At 39.6% G+C, this 17,552-nt stretch overlaps 1 protein-coding gene and 1 non-coding gene across 2 annotated transcripts in view; both read right to left on the bottom strand.

The window, feature by feature from the left end:
- Positions 1-119: 119 nt before the first annotated feature.
- The window catches only part of ARMC10 (armadillo repeat containing 10), a 23,097-nt gene continuing 5,664 nt past the window's right edge, over positions 120-17,552 (bottom strand). Inside the window, exons 2-6 of the mRNA XM_023751018.1 lie at positions 13,181-13,360; positions 10,257-10,391; positions 6,375-6,551; positions 2,142-2,213; positions 120-1,230 (exon numbers count right to left, since the gene is read on the bottom strand). Of these exons, the coding sequence (XP_023606786.1) occupies positions 979-1,230; positions 2,142-2,213; positions 6,375-6,551; positions 10,257-10,391; positions 13,181-13,360 (816 nt within the window). The 3' untranslated portion in view covers positions 120-978. The remainder of the gene's footprint in view (positions 1,231-2,141; positions 2,214-6,374; positions 6,552-10,256; positions 10,392-13,180; positions 13,361-17,552) is intronic.
- LOC111825249 lies at positions 11,065-11,193 on the bottom strand. Its single transcript, XR_002828408.1, has one exon. It is a non-coding gene; the product is annotated as a small nucleolar RNA SNORA11 (small nucleolar RNA).

The raw sequence follows: 17,552 nt of genomic DNA on the forward strand, positions 1-17,552 counted from the left end.
TTAAAGATAATAGCTAAGAAATTTTCATATATTGTATGTAATTTTAGTTAAGTAAAATATGGATGAAAATTAATGAATAAAGTACTATCAATTAATAGGCGAAAACATAACCTTGTGAGTTACTTTTCCTTTTTATTTAAAAAATTATGATAAAATTTATGCCACAGTAAAAATTTCAAACAGTAGAACGTGAACATAGAAAAGTCATTTCCTCACTCCACAGTCCCACACCCAGGAGTTTGAGTATCATTCTAGAAGTGTCTATCCATATATGAGCCTAAATAGCTTTCATTTAAAAACATTCATATTTCAGGGGTGTCTTTCCACATTAGCACATTCAGACCTACTTAGTTCTTTAAGACTAGATGATTGACTTAACCAATTGACCATAGGTGGGCACTTAGATGGTTCCCAGTATTTTATAACAGCATCTTTACATGCTGGCACACTGAATGGGAGTGGGTGAGTAGTAGGAAACATTTCTCCGAAAAGTTTACCATTTTCATTGACTAGAATAGATTTTAATAATTAGAATAGACTTTTGAAAGCAGTATGGCTAGGCTGGCAGGTGGACTCAAGAGCATAGGATCTCATTGTTACTAAAAGAAGGTCATTCCTACTGCAGTTCTGAAACAATCACATACTAATGCTCTCTCAGGTGAGTACTAATCACAGCAAACAGCAGAAGAGTAGCTTACATATAAAAAGGTCACTGTCACTTCATGTAGAAGAAATAATTAAAGTAGCTCAGCAAAGAGCAAAATAAAAGGAAATAAATGTTTCAGAACAAGCTGTTATATTTGTTTGGTATCAATAAAATGGTCTAAAATACATCACAAGACTATGGCAAGTTCTAGCTGTGGAAATGATGAAGTCTGATATTTACTGTTTAAATTCAGCAGCTGGAAGAATCCCTTTGTAAGGAAGATGAAGTTTACTTCCAGACTGCATTACTCTTTGGAAAGTATGACCTACCAGTTAGCGTTTGGGTATTATTGTTACCTTTTCCTTCACGTCCGCATCATGATGATTAACTAATGCTCTCATTTTCTGGGCACATTCTTCTCCATACAACAGGAAAAACAATGAACCTTGAGTGAAAGTAGGCTGAACAGTTAGGTGGCCTTCCTTTTTGAGGCAGTTATTTATATTCTGAAATAGCGTAAGAGCTCGAAGAAGAATCTCCTTTGCCACGTGGCCATCATAAAGGGAAAGGAATGATGAATCCACCTGGAAAAGGAAACAAGAAGTATTTTAATATATGAAAACATTTTTCATGTATATTTCCATTTTAAAACTGTTGAATACATTTTAAAAATCTTACCATTGAACATTATCCCTACGATTGTATAACATAAATGCAAAATCTTATGTACCCCCACACTGTATACTAATGGAAAAAAGAGGTTTCATGTTTTAGCTGAAAAATATGATTTCCTTAGAATCCTAGAACAATCATTTGGGAAAACACCCATTTCCTTTTTTAAGGTCCATCATACAGTCTTCATGGGACCTCCTCAATTCACCCGTCAAACATTTACTGCACATATGCCCTGCAGGGCACAGGATGAGCAGGTGAACAGAGCAGGGTCTCTTTCCACAGGAGCTGAGGTCGTTCTAACTGCACCACCTCTGCTTCCTTCAGAATACTTACCTTTTAATTGTCTTGTTCTCCTGTTACATATTTTTGTCTCCTCCCTACATTGTAAGCTCCGTGAGGACAAGCACATGTCATCCTGTCCTCACTCGGAGTATCGGCACTCGGCCCAGCACCGAGCGCGTACTAGGAACTCCTTTCACACTAGTGTTTCCGTAGATAAGAGATACATGTGAGCATAACCAAGTCAAGTGTAAAAGAGGTGGTGATATAAGTATATCCCAAACTGGGTGGAGATGGAAAAATTACTATTTATTTTTACTAGGGAGACCTTTTCAAAAACAAATTTTAAAAGTAAAATATGCTCCTTACAAAAAATTTGGGAAATTCATGTAGGCAAAAAGAACCAAAGAAAAAACATAACACAATATTGTTCCTCAGAGATGATCCCTGTTAGCATTTTAAAAGGGATAAATCCATCCAGATCTATCTGTCCAAATCTACACATTTGTATATTTACAAAACAAACATGTAAGCTATTTACTTGGGCACCAAGTAGTCCTTCAGTCATGGCTGGATTTTCAGACAAATTCAACAGCAGTTTTAAAACTTGAACCTGAAATAAGAACAACATTGGTTTATTTGAGACTCGGTTGGCATGGATTTTTCTCTCCCTGTCCTCTCGCCATGTCACACTGCCTATGCTTCAAGGTCTGGCTCAAATTCTCTTACTCCATGGAGGCTCTCAATTCATCTTATGTAAAAGGGATCACTCCCTCCCTACCCACACCCACTCCTGCCCCCCAACACCTGGCACAGGTCTCAGAGCACTTGTGTTATTTAAACCAAATTTTTCCAATTACCTTGTTAGGAAGATAGGGAGAAAATTGTGAAGACAATATTCACCCCCACCTACATGCATATCTAACACATGGTAGGTTTAACATGTGTTACATAAATTGTATTATGATTACTGTTAGGTGAAATATGATCTTTGGAACAAAAAGGAATCTTTCAAAGTTCAGTTTATTTCTATTTAAAGTATGAAAATTTAAAAACAATTTGGTTACCAAGATTAAATAAATAACAATATGGCCCTTTTCTTCTTAGTAGGTCACAATGAATCTTTGAATTTATTTTTTTAATGTGAAAATGCTTTATAATCATTTAAATAGGCAGTGATAGAAATAATCAGCAAATAAATGTTAACTTATAGGCAAGTAGCTAAAATATCAGCATTCCTAACTGAAAACTTGGTAATAAAAAAATTAAAATAGAATTCCTACTTTAAAAACAAAGGTCAAATAAAACTGTACTTTCTACAAGATATTTGAAATGAGAGTGAGGAGCAGGGCGGGGGTTCTGAAGTCTGGAAACGGTGACAAATGTGCTCTCCACTAGACCCGAAAGGAACCGGATGTGTATTTTATAAAACTTTCTTTGATTACAAAGGCATTATGTGTTTACTAGAGAATATTAGCAAAGAAGATAGAAAAACACAAAAAGGAAATTCACCCATATTTCCATGACCAGAAATGATCACTATTAAGTTTTGGTATTTTCTCCCTGGTCTTTATGTACTTACTAGAGGCCTGGTTCTTCGGCCTGGCCTGCACCCTCTCACAATTCAGGATCCCTCAAGGGATGTCGGACTGCCGGTTTCCACCCGATCCCTGCAGGCCAGACTGAGGGACCCCACTGGTGCACGAATCCATGCACCAGGCCTTTAGTATGCATATAAGATCTTTGGTTAATCTCTTCCCACCCTCCCCGCTTCCCTCTGAGATTCATCAGTCTGTTCCATGTTTCCTGCCTGTGCATTGAGCGTCTGCCCCCTGGTGGTCAGTGCGTGTCATAGCTATCAGTCAAACAAATGGTCGCTTAGGCTTTTATATATACAGATCGTACATACTGATATAGTCCTTTGAACACGTTGAACATACTAATTTGTTAATCAAGGAGGAGAATATATGACTTAGCTTAATTTTATTTTTTAATCAACTATTAAAAATTATGCAGTGGAAAACTAAAATATTGATATTAAACTTTATTTTCCTTAAATTTTTTAAAATAAAATTAATAAATGATCATGATAAATTTCAAACAGTGTAGAAGAGAACAAGGTAAAAACAAAAGCCACCATCCTATCTGCCTACTGCACTCCCAGTGGAAACCACGGGTAACAGTTTCTTGTATATGTGGAGATCATGTTTTCCAGACAGACATCCTTTGTAAAATTACAGCCTCGTAAAGTGAAAGAGCAAAGACAACTTCCGACCTTTTTCTTTAGTGCATTTCCTAGAGTCACTGTCAGGTCTGGGTGGCCCAACTGGCTGCCAGCGACACCGATAGAAAGTGTTAGGAATAAACACTCGTCTCCACCTTCACTGAAGTTTTGATTAAGAAAACTGGGACAAGAGTTCTGAAATAGGGTGGCCCCAAAACTATGAAATAAGCCTGGATGAAGTCAACAGAATCTAAAAGGCCCTTAGTTGTCAGTGAGGGCAGATTTACACCAGAAATAATAACTGCAGCAACACACAGTATCCTGAACTAAAATTCCACGTTGCTATGTTCTGTAGAAGACACATGATATGGAAAAAACAAAACAAAACAAAAAAACCCACACCAAAGAACATAGTATGTATTTTAGTTTGAAACCACATTTAGACTCTGTCTCTTATCACATGTGCCATCTTGTAGTGGGCTCTGGGTCATTTCTTTTAAGCCATTAGGTTTTCTTTGCTCTCACTGTAGATGGAGCAGTTTATGTACATTCATCTTCCACTATTTCTATTTAGTTAGGAATCACTGTTATACCCAAAAGGTTATTAGAGTACAGTGAGATCACTTATTAAAAATAAGATAAAAGAAAGTCATTTTGGTGGTTACTTACCAAGGAAATATCTAAAATGGATACAATTTCCCACTTACAAATGGATTACTATCCAAAAGTTAGTTTGCAAGTTGAAACTTTAAATTCTTTTTTTTTTTTAAGGAGAAAAACAATGTTATAATTGGTGGTTAGATTCCCAGACAGACCATAAAAGCCAATTTTCTATTCCAGAAATATTGTACTAGGCACAGTAATGGAAAAACAGAAATAGAACATACTATTGTGGTGTGTGTCACCTCTTTTTTTTTTTTTTTTTTTTTAAATAATCCTTACCCAAAAACACGTTTTATTGATTATTTAGAGAGAGAAACATGGACCAGTTGGTTGCCTCATGTGTGCTCTGACCAGGGACTGAATCCGAAACCTGGGATCAAATCCACAATCTTTTGTGTGTATGGGACAATGCTCCAATCAAGTAGCCACAGCGGCCAGGGCGTGAGTCACCTTTTAAAAAGTCATAAAATATATTAAAACATAGACCACGTCTGAGACCCATCTTTACAGCCCCAAGGTCAGACTCGCCTGGCTCTGAACTCGTGTTCCTCTGGGGTTTGGGGTAAGGCAGTTGCAGAGAGAGGCGGAGGGAAGAATTTTCCTACAGCTGCCAGGCCACGGGGGAGAGGGAAGGGAGTTTCCACAGGGCCCCAGGGGCTGGAAGTTACCTTGGTCTCCTGGAGAGAGAGAGATGCTGATGGGTGCATGCATTTTGGAAATTGTCAATGGATGAAGCAATATTGTTAAGATATTACTATTATGATTATTACATTTAATTTTGAATGCCTTTGGGTACATCCAAAGAAGTTTGGCCACTGGAAATATGGAAAGCCCATATAAAAACATCTCAGGTCAAATTTTGAAAGGATTATAATGAGGCTCTACTGTGATCACGATTTGATAACCTCAGAAATAACTTCAGTGACACTGTGTATCTGGAGTCTGGCATCACATCCGGTTCTTCTAAAATGCTTGTGTGTTTGCCCAGCCGGTGTGGCTCAGTTGGCTGAGCAACGTCCTTTGCACCAAGAGGGCTTCAGGCTTGATTCCTGGTCAGGGCACATACCTAGGCTTGATCCCTAGTAGGAGCAAGTAGGGAGGCAACCAATCAGTTTCTCATGCACATGTTTCCCTCTCTCTCCCTTCCTTTTTCTATAAAGTCAATGGAAATATCCTCAGGTGGCAATTTAAAAACAAACAAACAATAAAATGCTTTTTTATGTCAACTGTTCCAGAGAACAGAGACTAACACAGTAAAACACTGATGATCAACCCAACAAACCAGAAACTCTGATTAATCTGCCTTCTGTTTTTATGCTATTTCTTAAAAAATCGCACTTGATAAGAATACACACTAGTATGAGGGCTTGCTTAAGTAACTTTCATAGGGTGTCTCTTGAGATTCTACTTAATTCACCTCAACCTACTGCTTCCTATGTCTACGTAACAGGTTGAAGTGAAGCACTGAAACATCCATTACGAAAACTTAAGAGTAGTATTAAAAAGATTTTTCAACCAATAATGGCTGAATCAAAAATATGTTTTGTTAACCCCAAGGTAGCAAAAATTCAATTAACCAGCACTATCACTCGAAGATACCATTGGGGTGGGGTGGGGGAGGGAAGCTAGCCACCTTCAGTAGAAGGTAAACTGATGTGCAGAAAACCAAATAAATACCAATCTATTGATAACCAAAATATATTATTTTCACAAGTTAATTTTGAAATTCATATTAGGGGATAAAAATAATTTACTTTCTTGGACCCATGTAAGGGTTTTTAATAAACTTTAACTTTCTCTTTTGAGGGACTTGAAAATTCAATTCCAATCTTATAAACTTGATGTGATAGCTCTTTGTACTTGAAGTAAGCAACGTTTCCTTCGTACCTTGGTGGTTCCATTTCCTGCAAGCAACACTTGGAACAGGTCTGTAATGTAATTGGTAAACATGTGCTGATGGTCGTTGGTAACTGTCATGTTTGTTAGCAATCTCAGTCCCGCCAACTGCACAGGGGAGTTCAGGGGACCAGAGAGGACATCTTCACAGACTTGATTGACGTATACCTGGAGGTGGGGGAAAAAAGTGAGCATCTTAGAATCTCCAAAGTTTTTCTATTGAACAGTAAGTTTCTGCACAGTGAGTCAACTGTTCTGAGCACAACAGAATTAAGGAGGAACATGTGTGAAGTCTCTTTGTACCATGGCTAAGCACCTTCACATAGGGTCTAGGATAGTGATGGCGAACCTTTTGAGCTCGGCGTGTCAGCATTTTGAAAAACCCTAACTTAACTCTGGTGTCGTGTCACATATAGAAATTTTTTGATATTTGCAACCATAGTAAAACACAGACTTATAGTTTTGATATTTATTTTATATATTTAAATGACATTTAACAAAGAAAAATCAACCAAAAAAATGAGTTCGCGTGTCAGAGGTTCGCCATCGCTGGTCTAGGAGGTACATTAAGAAGTAAAAGACCCGGTGTGGTAGGGACAGCCCCGGTGAGGTTGAACGGCCCCCGTGAGGTAGGGACGGCCCCGGTGAGGTTGAAACGGCCCCCGTGAGTAGGGACGGCCCCGGTGAGGTTGAAACGTCCCCCGGTTGTGGTAGGGGACAACCCCGGTGAGGTTTGAAACAGCCCCCGGTGTGGTAGGGGACGCCCCCCGGTGAATTGAAACGACCCCGGTGAGGTCGGGACGGCCCCGGTGAGGTTGAAACGGCCCCGGTGGGGTCGGGACGACCCCGGTGAGGTTGAAACGGCCCCGGTGTGGTAGGGACGACTCTGGTGAGGTTGAAACAGCCCCGGTGTGGTAGGGACAACCCCGGTGAGGTTGAAACGGCCCCCGTGAGGTAGGGACGGCCCCGGTGAGGTTGAAACGGCCCTGGTGAGGCTCAGACGGCCCTGGTGAGGTTGAGACTACTCCAGTGAGGTTGGGACAAATAAAGGGGACCAGTATAGACTGATGAACAGGGGTAGATACAGAAGCAGAGCAACATTGAACAGAATGTCAAACTACAGTGGGAAGCCTGGGGAGGGTTTGTGGGGGGGGAATTAAGAGATCAACTGAAGGACTTATATGCATGCATATAAGATTAACCAATGGACACAAGACATGGGGCGGTGGGGGCGGGGGGTAGGGGCCGGGGGAATGTCAAGGGGGGGAAAAAAGGAGACATATGTAATACTCTTTGTAATACTTTAAGAAATAAAAATTATTAAAATATTAAAAAAAATAAATAAAAAAAAATAAAAAACTAGAAAAAAAAAAGAAGTAAAAGAGTAAAGAAGGTGAGGGGAGAGTAAAATAGAATTTTGCTTTATAGTTAGTCCTATAAAAAATAGAGCAAAACTATATATGGCCCAAGGTTCATATATGCCTAGGGGAACGTATCTGAACTACTCCTTCATAATATTGTTAACCACCACTGGCAAAAAATAATGCAATGCCGGCAGTACTCCCTATTTCACACATAATAGAACTAAACCAAGTGTGATGGAAAGTTTTTTGAACTCTATTTTCTATGTCTGGCCATGGTCTTTCCACCTTGGAAAAATTCTCTCTCTCAGATAACTGGTATTCACCCAACTAAATCTGAACTCCACCAAACATTCTAACTGGTAAGAAAAATTCCTAATATAAATGCTAAGAAATTTAACATTTAAATAATACCCAGGTAGTACCCATGTTACCACAGAAACTAAAGCAATGGTAGTAAAGCAAAGAGAGATTAAATTTTTAATCTGGTTTCAAGATCTAAATGATGTTTACAAGTCAACTGGCTCTCTGGGGTCACAATTTCATCACACATCATTCCTTTAAAAAAAAAACCACAGCATTTCCTTAGCTCTTATAAGTCATATTTATGTCAGATAGTGATGTCTCTCAAAGCATTTCCTAAAATGTGTTGGGTATTTACATCCCTATTATCTCTGAACCTTTTGCCATTTCAGTTCTAGCAACGAGATTACCAAATGGGCAGCTCAGTTATTCCTGGAGCTGTGCCCACCTTAGCTCATTCCTTTCTCCTGGAATTCCCTCCTCCCCAACTCTACCTGTAGAAAACGTAGACTTTAAGAGCCAGGCTGTAATCTACCTTTTACAGAAACTTTGATGAGATCTCCCCTTTCTATGTACTCAACGATGTTTTTAGTTACATTTTTCCTTAAAGTACTTCATCGTGTTCTGCCTTGATTACTTACCTTATCTTTCCGTCTAGCTTTCTTAAAAAAGATGTTAATCATGTTCATTTCTTAGCTCTGTACCACAGTTCAGGAGCTCAATAAATGTTGAATTAACATAATTTCTTAATTTGTTATATCTATCTTTTGATGTTATTTGACTCTGGCCTGGTTCCTTTACTACTTGGGTTAAACTGAATCTCCAAATTAAAAAATTCACTGCATCTCTTACTGGCTGGTTTAGATCCCTCCCTCCTCTGCCTTATTTTACCCATTAATGGGCAGACATTATTCCAAAGGAGAGATATACATGGTCAATAAGTTCATGAAAAGACGCTCAACATCACTAATCACCAGGGAAATGCAAATCAAAACCACAATGAGATGTCACCTCACACTTGTCAGAATGGCTGTCATTAATAAACCAATAGCCTGGCCAGTGGTTCCAAGGATAGAGCACTGTCTGTGCACAGAAAGGTCTCTGGTTCGATCCCCAGTCGGGTTGTATGCGTGAGGCAACCAATCGACATTTCTCTCTGTTTCCCTTTCCCTTCCTCTCTCTTTAGAACTGATGAAAAGGCATAATCTCAGGTGAGGGTTAAAAAATTTTTTTTCTTTAAATTAACCAGTCATCAATCAATCAACCAGCAAACAAAAAAATGGCAATGATGGAGAGAAAAACCATCCCTGTGCACTGTTGGTGGGAATGTAAACTGGTGCAGCCACTACAGAAAACAGTATGGAGGTTCCTCAAGAAATTAAAAACTACCATAGGATCCAGCAGTTCCACTTCTGAGTATTTATCTGAAGGAAACGAAATCACTATCTCGAAGAGAAAGCTATATCCCCACGCGCACTGGAGCATTATTCACAATAACCAGAGATAGAAACAACCTAAGTGTCTGTTGACAAATGGATAAAGAAAATGTGATATACACAAAGGAATATTATTCAGCCATTAGAGAGAGTGAAATCCTGCCATTTGCCACAGGGATGGAACCTGGGTACATTATATGAAGTGAAATAAGTCAAACAGAGAAAGACAAATACTGAATGATCTCATTTATATACAGAATCTAAAAAAGCCGAACTCATAGAAACAGAGTAGCAGGTGGTTGCCAGGTGCTGTGGTGGGAGAAATGGGGAGATGTTGGTCAAAGGGCACAAACTTCCAGTTATAAGATGAATGAATTCTGGGGATCTAAATACAGCAAGGTGACTATAGTTAGTAATACTCTAGTGCAAGCATGTCAAACTCGCAGCCCTTGTATACTTGAAAGTTGCTAAAAGAATATTTAGATGTTCTTACCACAGGAAAAAGAAGGTAACTATGTGAGATGAAGGAGGTGTTAGCTAACACAATGGTGGTCATCATTTTGTAATGTCTATATGTATCCAATCATCACTCTCTACACCTTAAACTCGCACAACGTCATATGTCAATTATATCTCAATAAAGCTGGGGAAAGGGTAATTCTTGGCCACCACATTATAAAGGGTAGTCGACTAACATTTTATTACTGACCTTTTCATTGTTTTCTCTTTCATTTATCAATAACCTTACACATTTGTGATTTTAGATAGCTTACCTTTATCTTGATTTGATTTTCAACATTCACACTCAGGTTACTCAGTGCATTTAAAGCCTTCTCTTTAATACTGTGGTTGGGATCCTTGATTTTGCTTCCAACAATTGGAATACCACCCAATTCACGAATAATAACCTAAGAGGGGGAAAAACAGCACCATAAATTCAGTCTGTAGCCCCTACATTGACTTCTCTGCATCCACAAACACAGTAAAAAATTAATGACTCTTTGGAAATATCTTTCCTATTTACAACCCATAATTCCTATTTAAAAAATTTACCATCCATAATATAATAGGTAAAGAAAATCAATTGAAAATAAAAATTAAGATGTAATTATTTAAACTATTGCATGGCGATATATAAAGGTTTGCACAGTTACTATAATGATCTCAAAGCAATTTACAAACAAAATTATTTCAGTTTGAAATAAGTTATATCACTTCTCTATACAGGCAGATTTATAAAAATATGATTTAGAATACTAAAGCAGTGTTTTGTTAAAATATATTCTTTGGGATACCAAGCCCTCAAGATGTTAATGGATGTTCCATTTTAAAAAGGGGAGGTCTTATGGTTAAGCAAGTGTGAGAAACTTTGGGTATAATAAGAGTAAACATATTTCTTTCTTGTGGTGCATTATGTTCACGTGCATTGGGAGGCTCCAAGAGGGGAGTACTGAATATAGTACAGCTGAATTCTGAACAACACGGGTTTGAAATGCATGGGTCCACTTATACATGGAATTTTTTCAGTAAATTCTATAACTGTATTTTCCCATCATTATTATTATTATTATTTATATATATATATATAGGGCGTAATGTCACAGGAAGGTCATGGTGTCCTGCCACCTGTGAGGAGTAAGCCCAAGTTGCTGTTGGATGTGTTATACACAGAGGAGCCATTTTTCAGGCACTCTGCTCTCTCCACATCCAATCTTCCTTATTATTTTAACGACATTTTCTTTTCTCTATATTGCCTTATTCTAAGAATACAGTATATAATACACATAGCAAAATATGTGTTAATTGACTGTTTATGTTATCAGTAAGGCTTTGGGCCAACAGTAGGCTATTAGTAGTTAAGTCCTGGGGGTATCAAAAGTTATGTGCAGATTTTCAACTGTACGGAGGTTGGTGCTCCTAACCCTCTTATTGTTCAAGAGTCCACTGTATGTCTATGAACCGTATACAAAAAGAGGTTCATTTTCCAGTGTGGAAGTGATGGGAGGGACAGCTATTAACATCTTGCAGAACTGAAGCTCCACAGTTTGAAAAACGGTTCCCAAATTTTCAGAGGAAAATGAACTCGGGAATTTCTCACAATCAATTGCAACACTATGATACTATGTGCCTTTGGCCCTGATGATGAGCTGTACAACTGCTTCAACTGTTATAAGAAACATAGGCTGAAAATGATTACTGTCATATTTACCAACAGCCTAATACCCTTATTCTGTTGTTAAGGGTGGGCATAGCATAGAGAGGGAAAAAACCTTCCCTCTGCAGTTCCAGGTTCTTCCCAAAAAACATGTGGTTACTGTTACTAGAAAACAGCACCCCCCCCCCACCCCAGCCCACTAAAGCAGATCAAGGCACTATAATTAACGATGAGGGGCACTAACTCTCATTACCGAAGAAAGCACTGATTTGCCAGTGGCCATTGACCCACTTGAGTACAGTTTGTTTCAGAGAGATATAAAACTATGGCATCAGAAATACCCCAATCAGGCATGCCAATAAGTTATTCTCTGTTATTTCTGATTGCCTGGCACCCCTCTTTCCCCGGGGGCAGACATGGCACCTCCTCTATCCCATACAGTCCCTGGTGGGACTGCTGGTCAGCCGCGTTCATACCCATCCCTGCAGTATGGCTGTAGGATGCTCCTGCGAGCCAGGCCTCGCTAATCATGGTCCATGGGGCCTTGACCCAGAGACTTGACCCTAGCACAGCAACTCCACCTTCTGGACTATGAGCTATAGGGATGAAGGCTTCAGAGGCCAGTGGCTTTGTTTCCATCCCTGTGAAGGAAACCTCTTTGCAGCCAGAGACACAAAGACCAACACACAAAAAGAAGCAGGAGTAAGCAAAGACAGAAGATAGAGAGAGAGCGAGCGAGCTCCGGTAACACTTTCCATAGTCTTGAACTGTATTCACTTGTGCCTGAGACCAGTGCTATTCTTGGATGTCCAAGTTAACTGAGCTCAATATTTTCCCTTTCTGGTTTAAAATAATTTAAGCTGGGTCCTGTCACTTGCAACTGAAAGAATGTGAGCAATACACAAATATTCTTTCTATTTCATTCTAAATGTCTAGAGCTTTATAGTAAACCTTGCCTTACTGAAGAAAGCTGGACTGAAATAAAGTATAAAATTCCAATTAATTTTGCATTCATTACATGTTAAAAAGGGGCACTAGCTGAAAATAATAACAAAAAATTTTTCTACTCTTTCTTCATGGGGTCAGAGATGAAAGCATTCAAATTAAGCTCTTTAGTCTTATAAGCTGTTTACCCTGGTTAGTGGTTGTCGGAGTGATCCGGGGACAGCCTGCACCAGAACCACCCTCATAAGAGTTATTACAGCGTAAAGCATGTACTTAAATGTTAGATGCTTTCATTGTTCTACTGCTGAATGTTAAATAATTTAAAAGGCCACGCAATGCTAATGTTAGATACACTTATTACGAATGTGATACCTGTGACCAACTTCATAGGGATGTAGAAACAGATTAATAATTACATCTCTTTAAGCGGCGTTTTCAGAAGTAAACAAAATTAATAATGACATCTCTTTAAGCTGCTACAGGTGTAGGTAGTCACATTACGTAAGTGAGGAAATTGAGGCTGTAACTCCGCAGGGTCACCATTACTGCGGTGGGTAAGAATGGGAGGAGCCCGTGCGCCCAGACGAGGGAACTTACCTGGTTAGCTGAAAAGGCTGCATTGTTACCCAGAGTGACCAAAGCTCTTTCAATGATCGCAGGATCCTCAGTTAACTCAAGCAGATAAAGGAGTTTCTGAAGTTGTTCAGCATTTAGGACATCATCATATGAACCATTGGTTAAGTCTTCTGCATAAAAAGAAAATGATTTAAAGTTCACCTAAAATCAATACCAGATTAAAAAATTTTTACAACAGTAGTGAATGCTCTGATGCTAGGCATGGAGTTAAGCACTTTATGCGTTTTGTCTGATATAATCTTCAAGTAACCCTGGGAAGACGATAGTATTGTAATCTACAGATGGTCTTTTTTTTTTTTTTTAGTAAGACACTGCATGCAAATAATATATAACTTTAATGCCAACTGCATTTTCTGTTTCTTCAAAAAATCAGGTACACCCATCCAATGAAACATTTGCCCATAGGAATGTGATTTGCATGAAGCAGACCTTTTCTGATCACAATTTTAAGGGCACCTCTGGCAGGAGAGAGTTATGGGAGGAACCCAATCGTGTTTCTGGTGTGGCATTTTTGTTTGGTTTATATGAACAAGGCACTGCTGATTGGGAGGCTCGATAGGTGTCCTGATCTGCTGTGGCGAAGACAAAGGCAAAGCTGTCATTCTGAGGAAATGCCAGAACAGTCAGATGCTGGATCTGCTCAGTGACTTTTAGAATTATAGCTTTTAGCCCTGACCGGTTTGGCTCAGTGGATAGAGCGTCGGCCTGCAGACTCAAGAGTCCCAGGTTCGATTCTGGTCAGGGGCATGTGCCTTGGTTGCGGGCACATCCCCGGTGGGGAGTGTGCAGGAGGCAGCTGACTGATGTTTCTCTCTCATCGATGTTTCTAACTCTCTATCCCTCTGAGGAAATGCCAGAACAGTCAGATGCTGGATCTGCTCAGTGACTTTTAGAATTATAGCTTTTAACCTCAAAAAAAAAAATCCTCTTTGCAGAAATGAAAACCATTTTTATAACACTACTAGTGGCCTGGTGCATGGATTCGTGCACATTGAAAGGAATTTAATTAGAAGAAATAATTTAATATCACTATTTGCCCTTTCTCTATAATAGAAGTGTCAGAGATGAAAGAAAATTAGTAAAATGTATATGAAAATAATATATAAATTGATTAATAAACAATAACAACACAATATAATAAAGACACGATATAAAAACAAGATATAAAAACAACAAAAACATGATATAAAAACAAAAACATGATATAAAAACATTGATAAAAACAATGACTAATAAATTGATTAAACTTATTCTAATATCTGTGTATACCACATTAATAGTAAAAACACTTTCAGAGAGCTTGACTAATTTCCCTTATGATGAAGTATTTGCAACTTTAACTTTAATGTCACATGCTCTTCGAACTCGAGAGAAAGCAACATATAACTGACCATGTCGGAAAACGTGTTCAGGTCGGAAAATTCTTACTCTTGTCTAGATTGGCGCCAGCGAGAGCTTTATATGTATTGTGCACGCACGAGTCAACGCTTATTTTTAAATTGCCAGTGCATGTCATATGTACCGGTCGGTCGGACAGTCGGATGCATGTATGGTTGGTCACTTAGCCATATATAGACTAGTGGCCCGATGCATGAAAATTCATGCAAGAGTAGGCCTTCCTTCCCCCAGCTGCCAGCACTGGCTTCCCTCCAGCACCTAGGACCTGGGACCTGGGCTGGCTTCCCTCCGGCCCGGCTTCGTCAGGAAGGACATCCAGAATGACGTCCGGAAGGATGTCCAGTCTAATTAGCATATTACCCTTTTATTATATAGATTATTGTGTTATAAACATAGAACAATTCCTTAAAAGTAAAACTAGGATTATAGGTCAGACAGTGCATGTGTCCACACTACACTATTGGAGGTGGGGGAAGAGAAGGGCTATACAAAATAGGTACTATATTATGTCACATTTGTACTTTTTTAAAAAACATGTACCAAATTATTATAGGAGGTTATCTTTGGGTGCTGGGATTAAAAGTGACTTATTTTCCACCCTGTGCTAATGAGCATTTTCTGATTTTTTTAAAAATAACAGACACGTGTTACTGCTGTAATTAAAATAATTAAGTAGCCCTGGCTGGGTGACCCAGTTCATTGGCGCATCGACTTGTACACCAAAAGGTTGTGGATTTGGTTCCCTGTCAGGGCACATACCTAATTAACAATACTCTATATATACTTGAAAATTGCTAAGAGAGTAAATCTTAAAAGTTCTCACCCCAAGGAAAAAAAAATTGTAACTGTATGGTGATGGGTGTCAATAAACTTATTGTAGTGATCATTTTGCAATATATACATAAATCAAATTATTGTAATTTGATATATATATAGATTATATATATACATACATATATATATAAAGAATGTTATATGCTAATTGTAACCTCAATTAAAAAAATCACCTTCTAAAAATTTAAGAATGATGCTGACAAAATGGGTTTTTCTCAGTTTTATTCAAAGACAAAGGTGTAGCTTCAGGAAGAAGATACATACTGTGAGCAACTTATTTTGTAAGCTTCCTGACCTAAGGTAATGGTGATTTTGGGAAACGATAAAATTAAGTTTAAAAAGTAAGACTTTGGCACTAGCCGGTCTGGCTCAGTGGTCAGTGACCACCCACAGACTGCAGAATCGTGGGTTTGACTCTGGTGAAGGGTTTGATTCTGGGGGCATGTACCTTGGCTGCAGGCTTGATCCCGTACCCAGTCTGGGCACGTTGAGGAGGCAACCAATCTATGTTTCTCTCTCCCCCTTCCTTCCACTTTCTCTAAAAATCAATGGAAGAAATATCCTCATATGAGGATTAAGAAAACAACAGAAAAGTAAGACTTTGTCAGTCTTCATCAGTATAAGTGAGAAGTATGAGTCCAGGCCAACAGATCAATTACTTATACAGAAACATCTCTGACACAAAGACAACATTTTAGGCTTTGTAAAGAAGTATAAATGCAAATCTTTTAAAAGATCTTTCCTTTGTGGAAAAGGGGAAAGAGACCTCCCCATCCACTCCCCTTTCTTACAGCATTTCCTTGAGCAAACTTGTGATTGCTTTATGTCTCTGACATACATATACATCTTTTTAAAAGGTAAGTAAGCCTCTTGCAATCCAATAAAGTCTTTCTTAGTGGCTTTGGGACTATCTGTTTCACCCAAAGAACTTGTATACATATATGCATAACCCATGGACACAGACAATAGGTTGGTGAAGGCCTGGGCTGGGGGCCTGGGGGTGGGCTAGAAGGGGTCAATGGGGGAAAAGGGAGACATATGTAATACTTTCAACAATGAAATTAAAGACAAATAAAGAAAATGTAGCCCTGGCCGGTTTGGCTCAGTGGATAGAGCGTCGGCCTGCGGACTGGAGGGTCTCGGGTTCGATTCCCATCAAGGGCATGTACCTTGGTTGCGGGCACATCCCCAGTAGGGGACGTGCAGGAGGCAGCTGATCGATGTTTCTCTCTCATCGATGTTTCTAACTCTCTATACCTCAATAAAATATATTTTAAAAAAAGAAAATGTAAACACCAAGGAACACCAGATGGAGCTGATCTTGTCTCTGAGTTTAGGCTTGGCATCTGGCTCCATGTTGCAACCACCGGCTTATCAAAAAGATACTGCGAAGTCTTATTTTCCCTTAGGATAAAAGCTAACACAAAGAGCCACCCCATCTACCAGTGCACTTGGATGAACTATGGGGAGGTGGGCTTCCCTGCAGTCCCCGGGGCAAATGCTGCGGTCAAGTCCTCCTAAGGACAAGCTGTTGATCTTGGGAACATACACGTAATACGAATAGGTTACATCTAGGTACACAGAGAGGCGAGGACTCTTTGTCTTTGCAACCCTAGTAGCAGATCGCCTGCGATAGGGGTAGCAATCTAGCGGAGTGCCTATTCTATGATAAAGCTACTTAGTTCTTCGTTTGTAGAGAGGAGTTTCTTGGTTGGCAGGTGATTTTCATGATTTCCCTCACAGCTTCCATGACCTGAAACATTCCGCAAATCGTCAGAATCCTGAATGCAGCTTTCCCCTTCTGGACAGAAACCTAATCCCGTGCCAGTCCTTGCCCGCCAGCAGGCAACGGTTCCATTTTGAAACAGCGGGGCCTGCACCGTCTCCAGCATCCCTGGGCTGCAGACCATGGACCACGGAGAGCAAGGCGCCTCCCCTCCCGGAGGCTGGGCGGTGTCCAGGCAGCACTGCCCCTCGGACGTCCTTTCTTCCCGGGCAACTACCTGCACCAGAACCTCACCTACCGCTCCGGGCCCCAAGGACCCCGTCCACCGTCGGGGGAACCCCTTTGGTAACACAAAGGCCGGAAGCGAGCTCTACC

Source organism: Myotis lucifugus, unplaced genomic scaffold, assembly GCF_000147115.1.
Source record: "Myotis lucifugus unplaced genomic scaffold, Myoluc2.0 scaffold_18, whole genome shotgun sequence".
Lineage (NCBI taxonomy): Eukaryota > Metazoa > Chordata > Mammalia > Chiroptera > Vespertilionidae > Myotis > Myotis lucifugus.